The sequence below is a fragment of the Varroa jacobsoni genome, unplaced genomic scaffold (assembly GCF_002532875.2).
Source record: "Varroa jacobsoni isolate VJ856 unplaced genomic scaffold, vjacob_1.0 scaffold_256, whole genome shotgun sequence".
NCBI lineage: Eukaryota > Metazoa > Arthropoda > Arachnida > Mesostigmata > Varroidae > Varroa > Varroa jacobsoni.
In genome coordinates, this window is record NW_019213158.1 from 175,244 (window position 1) to 188,565 (window position 13,322).

At 37.9% G+C, this 13,322-nt stretch overlaps 2 protein-coding genes across 3 annotated transcripts; one reads left to right on the top strand and one right to left on the bottom strand.

Annotated features, from left to right (window-relative positions):
- Window positions 1-1,943: 1,943 nt before the first annotated feature.
- noi (splicing factor 3a subunit 3 noi) lies at window positions 1,944-4,909 on the bottom strand. The gene is made up of 2 exons (XM_022830192.2): window positions 4,574-4,909; window positions 1,944-3,468 (listed from the first exon to the last, which is right to left on the bottom strand). The coding sequence occupies exons 1-2, from the start codon at window positions 4,727-4,729 to the stop codon at window positions 2,131-2,133; spliced, it is 1,494 nt and encodes a 497-aa protein (XP_022685927.1). The 5' UTR covers window positions 4,730-4,909; the 3' UTR covers window positions 1,944-2,130.
- A 96-nt stretch (window positions 4,910-5,005) lies between these two features.
- On the top strand, window positions 5,006-13,270 carry mei-9 (DNA repair endonuclease XPF mei-9). Of its 2 annotated transcripts, none has more exons than XM_022830189.2 (18): window positions 5,006-5,161; window positions 6,061-6,221; window positions 6,581-6,677; window positions 6,851-6,956; window positions 7,153-7,255; window positions 7,446-7,616; window positions 8,767-8,920; window positions 9,128-9,276; window positions 9,412-9,592; window positions 9,892-10,014; window positions 10,658-10,779; window positions 10,903-11,065; window positions 11,306-11,413; window positions 11,568-11,627; window positions 11,726-11,812; window positions 11,956-12,129; window positions 12,374-12,610; window positions 12,857-13,270. In XM_022830189.2, exons 2-18 carry the CDS (start codon window positions 6,070-6,072, stop codon window positions 13,055-13,057), a joined length of 2,388 nt encoding a protein of 795 aa, XP_022685924.1. In that variant the 5' UTR covers window positions 5,006-5,161; window positions 6,061-6,069; the 3' UTR covers window positions 13,058-13,270. The 2 variants fall into 2 exon arrangements, with proteins under 2 accessions (XP_022685924.1, XP_022685926.1); XM_022830191.2 differs by lacking the exon at window positions 5,006-5,161 and adding an exon at window positions 5,208-5,275.
- The last annotated feature ends 52 nt before the right edge of the window (window positions 13,271-13,322 follow it).

Below are 13,322 nucleotides of genomic sequence, written 5' to 3' on the forward strand. Positions count from 1 at the left end.
CGCTCAGGTATAAACTTTCGATGAATAACTATTATAGGGTCATGCTCGATTGTAAAGTTGTCAGAGAAATGACGTAAATTTTTAATACATGATTTTGTACAGATCGATAAACGTTGTTTAAGTAAATCCTCCCCACCCTATTAGCGTAAACCTCTACAATACAGTGTATACGACAATGCTAAATAAAATAAAAAAAAAAGGCAAATATCCAAAACATTTTCATATTTAACTCAATAACCTTTGAAATGGCCAAACAGTATCGGCTGTCCGTAAAGCATATATATATATATATATATAGCACATGTGGAGAGAATAAGCAATACATTTTCGTTTACTAAGTAAATGATCTATGATTTACTTGTTAAGAAGCGCACGCGTTTGGTAAGAAATTCTGTAGTGTAATCTAACGTAAAAACAAGTGCTATGATATCACACCTATGTAACGCAGTCGTTGACTAAATTCGAAAATTTGCTGGATTTGTTGTGTTGATGGTAGTATAGCAGTTGATCACTAAATATTGTCTAAACCGAAGGATGTCCTTAAGTAATACATAGTATTTTCAACAAAGCGAACCATAGACCGAATTGTATTATCTCAATTATTGCGGCTATATTCCAACTGCCAATATAAATTCTAACATAGTTTTTCTTGTAGTACGTCTGTTGAAAGTAGACTTGCGAAAGACGAAAACATTGGATTTTTAACGTTAAACCATTGAAAACATAATGCACCTCTGCAGCAACGTCAGTTTATTATTTTATTGCACAGAACTGAAAATTCATAACCACAGAATACCTGATGCCGTGACTCACTGGCGGCTATCTCATACAGCTACTAGTATTATCAGTAGAGTGTTTAATCCTAATTAAGATAGCCCGACTTAACTGTAGTGATATAAGTTATGGAAATATCTGAAGGAAACCAGGTTAGTATCAAACATGGGATCCTAAATTCAATACCTCTAGCTGGAACTAGCTTGTGAATAAAATCCGGCTGGAAACAATACAATACGAATATCAACAAGCGCGAATTTCTTATATGGATTCTTCACAAACAAGTTGTCAATCTCTTCGTTCATATCTAAACGCATTTCACCGAATCTAGGGCAAGAGAGTATACATGAATATGTTTCATTTCTTTGATAAGAGCCTTCATTTAATAGTGTGAAATGCACATAATTATTTACAATGCACATACAAATGAAGCAAGCTGTTAATTTACCATATATAAGAATGGACTTAAATTGGTTTCGAGTTGCATTATACATCGTTACACTACAAACTAAAAATGAGTACATTAATTAGAGAAACCGAAACTTCACAGAGGTCTTCATCTAGAATGGATTCATTGCGTCTTGTTCATGCGCCAAAACTCGAGTTCTCAAAATTTTTTTTACAGAGAACGGTTATGCTTTAGGTCGAGTGGATTAGCCATATTCACCCCAATTGCAAGTTACAGCCAGATAACCCCTCTGCTCGGATTTCCTATGAAGCTATGCATTTTGACGGGAGAAGATACCAGAACGCCTGATAAAAGCTTGAGGAAAAGCGCCATCTGCAACGCTACTCGTTATCAATGTAAAAGGATGGAGTGGTTTATGCTACTCAACTCTGTCATCATACTGTATCGACCAACTTGACCAGCGCATCAAATAAAAATGTTTTGAATCAATCGATTATCCAAAAATGGACAATTCCTCTCGTACACAAGAGGCCTGAGAAATGAATTCACACAACTGCTGTTAGCATAAATATATATCAAGCTTTGTTCTGTCTGAGATTTATACATATCTATATGATATATATATATATATATATATATATATATACTCTAAGAGAATGGCAAGCGGTGGAAACAGGTTGCGCCAGTTTCTACGATCGAATATTATTGAACTATATTATATCTTTTGGTATTATGTTCAAGTAAGGACGAAACAAACAAGTTAAAATGGCTCCACGTGAAGGCAAATAGGTAAATTTATTATTTTTATACACTTTCACCGCTTCATCTTTTAAGCTTGACAGTGCTTTACTACATATACTGTTGTAATTATTATTGTCATTATATTCACCATGTTTTTGTATACATGATAGCGTTACCGCATATATAACTGTAGGATATAGTCTGATTTATAGCAAACCCTGCCGTTTAAGATCTTCAAACGTTTTTTTGTTAACAACATTCCCAGAGCTATCTTCGTACTCTTCTTCCGTTTTTGCATGGAAACGCTGCTTTGATTTTTCGTCCTGCAGTTTCTGCCAAAGATTCATCGCGTCCTCGATGTTGGTTACATTGGCAAAATGGGCGGTGTTAGGGATGCCGAGACACCGCATCCCATGCGCATGCCGCCATTCGGCAAAATGCCTCTGGTACGCTTTTGGGCCCTTGTAGACAAAATTACCACAGATCTCGCACGTATAACTGATATTTAGCCCATGAAGCTTGTATAGCCAGTACGGTATGGGTTTGCCGTCCCATCCAAGCGGCAAGTTTTTCGGATTATAAATGACGTCTTCCTGTTCATCGTCGTCCGAAACTTCGTCAGCGCTTTCATCATCACTATCCTGGCGCTCGCCCGCAGTACGCGCCTGTCGCCGCTGGACGTTTTCCTTCGTTGCTGCCCTCTGCTCAGATAATTGTTCGACCAACCAATAGATCCTGGACTCCATAATCGCGAGCTCTCGATTCTTAGTCGGCACTGAACCACCTTTTGTCTTCTTCTTGGCTAGTAATGAAATGTCAATTTCTTCCATGCTTTTTCCCTTTGTGCTAAAGAGACGTTGAGCTCGCTCCTCAAGTGTCCCGCCACACTTTAACCCAAGAGCCATAAGAGCACTCTTCAAGCGATCCAGTCCCAATGAAGCTAGTTCCTCGGCGCTGGAGAACGCACTCAAATCAAGATGGGCTCCGGTGTGGGCCAAAGCACCTTCACTCTCCTTTTGCCATCCTGGAAATTGACCCGAATTCCATTGTTTCTCAAACTCCTTCTCCAGTTCGATAGCTTCCTTTTCAAGATTAGACAGTGGCTTGACACGTTGCAAATAGTCTTGCATATATCCGCTAAGGGCTTCAACGTAGCGTCGATAATCCGCGTTTTTGCGCTCTTTTGGAATATCGAATAATCTATCAAATGTTCCGAGATATGTTATGTAATCGATTCTGTCAACTCCCTTAATGTTAACGAACTTCTCGTAGCAAGCGTGCAAATCAAGATATTTGCCGTAACCTTCTTCGTCAGTGAATTCGACCAGGTTCTCGTCAATACCTTTCTCACGAGCTTCGTCCATTTGAGCGAATTCCATTGACATTGGCACGTGTATCTCGTTAGGGTTACTTTTGTAGAAATCTTTCAGACCTCGCAGTCGATTGTAGAATTCGACCATTTCATTGGGGCCGGACAAGGCCTGAATTTCATCTCGTCGCATGCCATCCTCATCTTCGTAGAGATCCTTCAACTTGGTGGTTACCTGTTAACACGGCAGCAAAGCGAAATATAAATAACATATTTTGGTACTCGTAAAATTATGTGAATACAAAAGGGTTATTCGCGTTTATTTGTATAGTTTTGTCATAGAGCGTTACATATCATGACTGTATACGATGTTTATTAGAAAATGCTCTAAATAAATGAACATTGAAGTACAATGTAATTATAGTAACCCATTTCTATAGATGTGTTCAACAAAATTATGGAGGCTAAAAGTGATCAAATTGCTCATATATGCAGTGTGCGGCACGTAAGTCGGGACGCGTTTTAGTGGGCAGGCTGTCGCAACGGGCAAGCGTTATCCGCTACCAGACGAGAACCAATTCGTTCTACAGCAAAATAAAAATTTCGATACAGCAATTAACAGTGTGTTATCTTTGGAATTTAAACGGAGATCAGCTATTAATTTTTCCCTGCGTGCTAGATAAGCCCTACGGAAATTATAAACATGAATTTCTAATAATCCTTCATTCAAACTTCCGTTAGGACAATAATGAGACAATTCCATATGAGTGGGCGTGGGATATCACAAAATATTTCATGAAGACCCCACGTTCACGTCATGTGTCATAAAAGTCAGACAGACGCTTTCTGAGGACAATAGAACCAAGAGATGTTGCCGATGTTGAGTTTTCCTGACAAGAATATATTTATCCTCAATGAATCGTAGAAATGATCACTGGCTTGCTTACAATTTAGGTCACATGCTTGTTTTAAGTTGAAACAATTTTTTAGCAAAAGTTAATGTGTTCTAAGGGTACTGTCCAGAGAAGAAGTCGTCATGCCAAAAAAGCCGAACTCGTCACTAAAGAAACTCGCCTGCATGCTTTGCAAACTTGTGAAGTACCTGAAAGAAGATTATACGGGTCGAATGCTTGAGAATGCAAACATAATTTGAGATCGTTCTTTGCAAGCGCGGTTAGTCTGTGCAGTTAGTCAATATGATAAAATAAGAAAAAGAAATTGGTTTCTTACAAAGATCAGCTTATACTTAAATCAAGTTCCAAAAATCACTTCAACATTTACTCATTAAGTCTGCGAACAAAACCGATTAAATCAAGTATATAGGGTTGTATGATTCTTACCTCTATATATCTGTCGAGAAGTCCTCGAACTCTATGATCGGAGTTAATTTGTTCTCTTTGAGTACTTTTTTTATGGAGTAGCTCTTTCACCTGTGCCTCAATAAGACGCTCTCTTTCCTCATGAGCACTCCGCTGTCGTTCTAAAATTGTGTCCATATTTTTCTTTGTTCTGCTTTCACTTAATACGCAAACAACTATAATTTCAAACAGTAATAACTAGCAATATGGAAATCACGAAAAACTCTCGTCCTTTCTAGCCGTTATCTTCGGCTCTAAACTCATAATTGGTATGACGATCAGTCGCGAGTGCGTTCTATTTCGATTATTTGTTTCTTTGTTTTGATGCTCGTATGGGTAGATACCACTGTACAGCGCCAACTCTTTGGCGGAGATTCTGAAAGTCGTCTGGCACAGAAAGGCGCGCATATTTGAATTCGCTTGCTGTCGATCAGCTGGTAGACTCATGAGTACCGCATGTGCAAATCGAAGCTTGGTTTAAATTTTGATTCGTAAACGAAAAAGGTGTCGGGTACTGTTCCAACAACAGCTTCAAATGAGACAATAAGTGCTAGTTATCTATATCTAAAGGTTTGTACAAGCATCTGCTGAGTCGTTTCAAAAGTGCTAATGTGTTCTACAAAAGTGAGGTGCATTCCTTGAATTTTTATATTTTCTAATAGCGGATAATTAACCTAACTGGAGGTAAGAATAGCAGTTTTATTAGTCTCATCCATGTCCATTACCGATTAGCTAAAATCAGCCTATCATTTTGAATTAGAAATCTAGAAGGAAGCAGTATCGTTAGCCAATGTTCAACAGAGTCATTAGAAAACCAGATATCGTGTATTTTCTCTTTGTCGAAGTAAAAAGGGTTGTAACAATACACGATTCACCTTATAGGACGCTTTATTCCGATTTGTGTGGTTCCTACTAACGATACTCTAGGTACGTGTTTAATAGGAATAATTAACTTATTCATCCGCATTATTACTTATAGAATTTCTGCGTGCGGTGGCAACGTAACATCTTGTAGTCACAGTTGTTAAAAAAATTAACGGTGAACTTATTTTAAAATGGATCTATTTACCGATGTGGAAATACTGACGAATATTTCATGTGCGTTACTCAGTAGGATCTGCGAGAACCAGTTTATTTAAAAAGTGAGACTTTTTCACGTCAATACCTTCCGAGTTGACGTATTGGTGTTCATTTAGTAGAAGTAGATTTTGAATTTGATACGGTTAAAAAATGCAACAATATTCACCCTAACCTGCGCAGACCACAAAACGTTTTGCCATAAAACGTGTTAAATTAAAGAAGAACAAACATCAGTTACAGGACCCTTGCGCCAATAACAGCATTCAGAATACCAGACATAGTTAATCCACCGCTATAAAATTCGTCCGTTAAATTGTTGAGTTGAAATTCCTCGACTCGAACAACGCTTACATTGCTGTCTAATTGAATCCTTGTGCCTATTTTTACAGGTTTCAAACATGGCCGAAAACAAGATATCCAAGAAAGAAAAAGGGCTTGACAAGAGCAAGGAGAACCTAGCAGCATTGGTCGAAGCTACTCCGTTGCTTGAATATCATAAAGAAGCACTTACTGAGATAATTGATAAGGATGCTCTACTCATAACGGCCAGGTGTGCTATGCTAATGTATTTATTTCATATTTTTAATTGGTATTATCGTTCTCATACTTCTGTGCATTATATTACTTTAGGTTGATTTGTTACCGAGTATAAGGAACCAGCTTTGTTTTACAAAAAAATCTGTAAAATCAGATCGAATTTGAATCTTTGAAAGATTAAAACAATTCACTCATATATTTCTGTAGCGAATTTTTTTACAACTGAGCGGACCAACGTCCGTGGAGGTCTGTCCATATAGCTATGGGATTATATGTAAGTCCACACAGTAAATTACAAAGCTTTTGTTCTTTGCTAAAATAAGAACAATTTCATAACCTATTAGATCAATTTACCGTAAATCAAATTTTTAGGGGTCTTGGGATCCATGAAATTCTCCATTCGCTTATCCGTGTCTACCACGCACCCGAAAACCTTGTCATCATACTGGGAACTGAAACAGACCAAGAGGTAACGTTTTTCGTAGTTCACGAATAATAAAACTTATATTACATTGTCACGTTTTATGTTTGGTTTTAATGATTGCGATCACTACGGTCGTGTTTCTTTATGGGGTGTCTAGAGACGTATTACAATGGTGATCAACTAAATCAAAACACTTACCGTTCTGTCATTATCCTTAGATATGGATACGGCACCGTTTAGAGAGAAGTGGTATGAAAAATACACCGAAGTGGATTACCTCAGACGCGTTCGACGTTCCCGCGCGCACTAAACTTTATAAAGAAGGTGTGGCTTTTTGTACAATTAGTTCGGTGCATTATATGCAAAAAAAGAACGACGTGTTGCATTGTTTATGTATCTAATGTTCGATGGAAAGTTATTATTATAATAATTAGGCAGATAATTATTATTATTTCGGTAACAATTTTTGCTTGACGAATAGATTCATGTTGATATTATATATTATATTTTTTCTAAACAGGTGGGGTTTTATTCGTAACATCTCGTATTCTTATTGGCGACTTGCTTCATAAAAGATTGCCAGCGGAACATGTTACGGGATTCATAATAAATAATGCTGAAACGTACGTAAATACTTCTCTGCCGACGCTGTATAATGACCATTTACTGTAGAAATAAAATTAACCACTTAGGCGTTCGCTATTAGTTCTTTAATTTGACAACAAGCTTTGAAAAAGGTCAATCATTGATACGATATTTAATTGGACATGTGAACACTCAATAAACGTGTGTACTTATATCACACCGCATTAGTGTGCAGCATTCACAGCAAGATATGTTCATCCTTCGACTTTATCGAGACAAAAATCGAACGGGTTTCGTGAAGGCCCTGTCGTCATGTGCCGCGGCATTCACACAGGACTTTATGCAACTCAACAGGATAATGCCTAAGCTGTTTGTCCGCCACCTTCTATTATATCCTCGGTAAAGTGAATCTTTTATGTCTATGTTTCATAAAATACCCAGATTCGCCATAATGTTAACTGTTCCGATAGTTTAAACCTAACCTAACCAAACCTAACCTAACCTAACCTAGCCAAACCAAACCTAACCTAACCGATAGTTTAAATAGTTGTAATAATTTTCCAAGTTGCAGAGCTCTAGTTTTTATTACGTGTATACAGTCAACTAATAGGATGGTACATAATTTAGATTTTTTTTTTACCTAACCAAGAACGCAGCGTTTTACCTAACCTAACCTAACCAACAGATTAAATTATGTGTTAATAGTAGTTTTTCCGACCTTTCGATTATTTCAACCCATTCATTTATACCTTACTGCTAGAAATTTTTAGGTCTTATTTTAAAGAACTTGCACAGCCGGGTTTTGAGGGTCTTCTCGCTGTATATTTGTCGTTAGGAATCTGATCTGCTAGTGATCGGAGAAGTTGGTAATTTATCGGAGCGAGGTCTGGACAATATGGTGGGTACAAAAACTCTCCGTTCCAGCTTTTGCCAGGCGGCTTTCGTAGTTTTTGTCGTGTGCAGCTATGCATTGTTGTAGAGAAGAGTGATTTTATCTTGTCTATTGGGTCTTTCTTGTTAGATAATTTCACCACTCGACGTCATTACTTGTCACCGATGACAAGTATAAAAATCAATATCTTCGTCAACTTGAAAGGCCGATTAGGGGTATTACTCTCTGGATTTAAGATTCAGGCTTTGAATTTAGCAAACCCCGACCAGCAGTCTCTTTAATTATAGAGTTTTCGCTGTACGTGGCACAAAAATCCCATGCGGATTTGGCAGATTTCGGCTCTGGTAAAAGACGAAATAAAGCAGACGTTGAGAATACATTTCTTTCGCTTGGAACCTTTATCTTCGGAGCCCGAAGTTGACATAAAATCCAGTTTACTGCACAATGAGAAGAGCATTTTTGACTGGTTTATGGAGGCAGCGAACAGGGAAGCAATAAAAGGGAAAAGGAACGTTATAATGTAAGCCTAAGTTAGTTAGTTTTGCTCCTAATGGCTTAGTCAATAAATCGAAAATGCCGATGTTTGGGCTTCACCTGGAATCGTATTACTGACTTTAGTTTTTTCATCCTGTTTCCGATTCAATTTTATTTTTCTAGGTTCCATCAAACTGTAAAGGACGATCTAGCTGTTGTTAGCCCAACAGTATACGAAACGTCTGTGCCGTTAACCACTTTGATGGAACAGATTCAGTTTGCTCTTATGGAATTAATAGAAATCACCATTCGCGATATCAAGAAGCTGAATCAGACCGTACGTAGTCAAGCTTCCGTTTGTATTTGTTACAGCTAAATTCACATATGGCCACTGATTCATTGTACACTACATGGCGAGTATCGCATAGCACATACAAGAAGTTGAAGTATCGTCAAGTCAAAAGAAGCGCTCTATATAGTTAAAATTGTCGATGGTATAACTGTCTAATACTATATTATTCATTTTTGTTGACTTCGATTACAGTTAAATATAGAAGAATTAAACACAAACAACGTTTTGGGTAAATCGTTTTTTGCTATAATTCGGACATACATCGATCCCCAGTGGCATCTTCTATCATCACGCGTCCGCCGTAGCATCGGAGATTTGCGCAACCTAAAGAAAATGATAGAGTAAGATATGACAATATGCATGCAGTTAAATTTTGATCAGTTACTTGGGCCTTTGTGAGGAGTATCTTTTTTATAACAAGCCCAATTGAGGTTTAGTTACAGGCGTGTTGACATCTACACCATTTTGATCAACAGTGGCGTGACGTGCTACGATCCAGTTACCTACCTACATTTGCTCCGGCAGATTTGGGCGCATCGGAGTCATGGCCACGAAGGACAGTCTGATTGGGCCATGATGGATGCCGCGGAAAGTTTATATCAAGCCGCCGAAAGAAGAGTGTTTCGTAAGAAAGAAAATAAGAAAGATTCAATCAAGGTACGCTATATTAAGATAATTGTCACAAATCTTGTATGTTGACGATTTTAAGTGCATAAAAAGTCACAAAAATGTCCTAATGTCTTTAACTTATGCTAATACTCGAATCATGCCTTCTTCTTTGCTTAGACGCGCAACTCGTAACACGTATAAAATTTAACATCCGACATTTTAAAAAAGCAAAGCGTAAAATTTTAGTGTTCCCTATCTATCGTTCGGATATTTGGAAGCTAAGACTAAATTTGTGTGACGGTGATCACCAACGTCCAACAACATCTTACCCTCGATCTATTTTTAAGACGCTTAAACCCGAACTCTGCCCGAAGTGGCTAGCGCTTGCGGAACTTTTAAGAACATGTGAACCTCAGGGTGCAGTTGTCGTATTAGTCGAAGAGGAAAGGATCCGAAAACAGCTTGAGGAGGTAATATGATTTATTGCATGTAAATGTATCGCAAGGTAATCAAATATGAAAGATTAACGAATGTGTTTTTAAACACAACTTAGTGTCGTTTGTGTTACAACATAGCCTTAATAATTCGCTGCAAGAATCGCTAACAAACCACTGACTGCGTGCATATTATCATTTCAAAATCGCGGCTTGCTTTCGCATCTTTTCATATAAGTATGTCTAGTTTATAAAAGGAAGCTGCAGTTTTAAAGCTTTATTTAAATGTTACATTATAGCAGTTAATCTGCAAAGCACCACTTTCTTTTTCAAAAGTATCCATGTCATTAAAAATAATCGTTATGTGTTCTGTTCATATTTCGGAGTATACTTTTATCGCTCTTGCCGAATTCTGGCGAGCATGTAAAATATAACTAATTAACGCATTTTTTTTTAGTTCGTCACAAACATCCCCAAAAGCTGAAAAAATTCAAAAAGAAAAAATAGCCGTCAGGTACACGTGAACAATACACGCAGTAGGTATTCTTAGTCCCAAAACAGCTTCTAATCCTGAATCGAGATCTCAGGAACGACATTTCGGGTCGTTCTTGAACGTCTGCCGCCCCATAGCAAGTTTTTTGACGACTTTAGTTTGGCTGTTAACATGTATTCATTGCAGTATTTATGTCTTGGTGAGGAGCGCGTACATCGGACGGCGTACCAAAAGCTCTTTGCTGAAACGGAAGAGAACGTAGATTTTCCAGAGGAGGAGCGTGTGAAGACTACGGCACCAGAAAACAGGTAACTAATTAATCCAGCTAAATATTATTTTTAGGCCGTTGATCACACAATGCAGTATTGATTAGCAGAAAATATCTATGTGAATGCAATCTTCTAGCAGATTTTTCTTTACGGATATTTCAGTTTATCTCCAACAACATTTCTGGTATCGGTATCTGCATCGAATCCCTTTGCTTTTGAAGAGCTTCTCGTTGAGGTTCGTCCACGGAGCGTTATTCTTTTTGATCTTCATTTAAGCGCCGTTCGGACCGTGGAAGTGTATCAAGCTATGTTCCCTCAAACGCACGTAGGTCGCGTATTTGCCATACAATGACAGTTACAGTCTGTTACAGACAGTTACAAAATGAGGAACGCATGCTGTAATTACGATGATAGTATTCGCCTCAGATGCATTTTTTCAAGCACTTACTAACGGCCTGTATTGTATGGGCTCAAGGACGCTGTTTGAATTGGTGTTGTGCCAATGTCTATATAAGATAAACATTCTATTACTTGGCTCTTTTCTGTCATTTGTATTTCTTGCCAGGTTGAGCTATACACTTTAATGTACGTGAAATCTGTCGACGAACAACGGTACCTCAACGCCGTACAAAAGGAGAAAATAGCCTTTACTACACTGATTCAAGAGAAAGCTGTGAGCGTTTTTCAAGGCTGAAAAGCTTGAATTCCAAGAACCTCACCTGTTTATTATTGTACATAGTTTGTGCAAAAAAAAGTAATAAGTTCTCAGTTTTCTTATATATTTAATCGATGATTAACAAATTGTTTTTATCATCGTAACTTTACAGTCGATGGCAAGCCGAAACGATTGGGATAACGAAATGAATATTGATAGAGGAGAAAGTAAGGTAGGAAAAAGTACTTTGCAGCAAGAACTAAAGACAATAAATATATCATGCAATTGCAGTAAAAACAGAAATCACTTTACGTTTTCCCTATGTTGTAGGTAATTGTAGACGTGCGCGAGTTTCGCAGCGACCTTCCATCGCTAGTTCACAAGCGCGGCGTCGATCTTTGTCCTGGCACTCTAGAGGTAGGCGTGATTACGCGGCAGGATACCCATGCACAATAAAAAACAACTTGATTTATTCTATTTATTATCAATGAGTTGAAAAAACAGAATTTTGCCGTGTAAAATTGTTTTGTGCCTAAGTCTTTGTTTCTGTTTAATTGAAGGTCGGAGATTACATACTTACGCCTGCAATTTGCGTTGAACGTAAAGCACTTCAAGATTTAATTGACTCGCTCTGTAGTGGTCGATTGTATCGCCAAGCAGAGCGTATGAGCTTACACTACGAGACGCCTGTTGTTCTAATTGAATTTAGTACGCTTGAAGCGTTCTCATTTAAGGTAAGATTATTGGTGAGGTCCATTAGGGACTACCTAGCTCAGCTAATTCTATTTGCATTTGCCAGTCATTTTCATACACTTGCTAATATTCCTGCTTCTAAAAAATATAATTTGTTTTAGATAAATAAAGATTTTTTTACAGTTTTCACTCGTTACGGACGATATTGAAAGAAAATTTACGAAGGTTTTGCTACATTGTCTCATTAGTAACTGTTTTGGTTTTTTGTCCAACTTTAATTTACAGAACAAACTACAGTCGGAAATGATTCAGAAAAAGACTATTACTCGTTTAGTGATGCTGACGATCCAATTTCCGAAACTTCGCCTCCTATGGTCGCCAACTCCGCACGCAACTGCTGAGTTGTTTGAACTTCTCAAGACAAATAAGCCACAACCTTCGCTTGAAGAAGCTCTCAAGATCACAGAAAAAGAGCTAAAACATGAAGGAGGTTCACTCGACCGTTTTAATTCAAAAACTATGGTAGGACACCAGTTATGGCAAACAACTATACAAAATATAGCAGATACCTCTTTTGTTTTGCAAACATAAGCTAGAAGATAAACTTCAGTCTTAGAAAAAGACAACTTATGTTTAGCTCGACACCGTAATAATTATCTGTGGTGAATTTGTTAAGAATTGCAGAATACAATAATGGTTTTCACGTAGGCAGTTTAAGCAGACCATATCAATAAACAACAATTCGCTGTTTTGGTGACCGTGTTCTAGCGGTTCCTGGAAGCCCTGCCTGGTGTTGGCACCCATACCAAATTCAAGATTATGAGGCGATTCACCACACTACGAGACCTGTTTCTGGCCGAAGAAGACGTTCTCTTGGATGTATTCGAATCACGAGACAAAACGGCCGCCTTTATTCAAGCGGCGCGAGGGCCCTTTGAAAGGAGGGGCAAAAAGCGGCCGATTGAATAAGAAGTAGCATACATAGTGGACAAAGCATAAACGTTTTTGCACCTTTATAAATTAGTTAAATTAGTATAAAGCGATTTATTACGCTAATATTCTTACAATGTTTGCCATAGGTCGAACGTAATTCTTTGTGCTTATTCCTGCATGTAGACAGTTAACAACTGATTGTACAAATGAACATTGACTATACATTCTTGTTTTATGGCACATACTGCATGGCTTAACAGCGTTTTCTACATACCTAGCTACGAGATGTTAATACACAAAT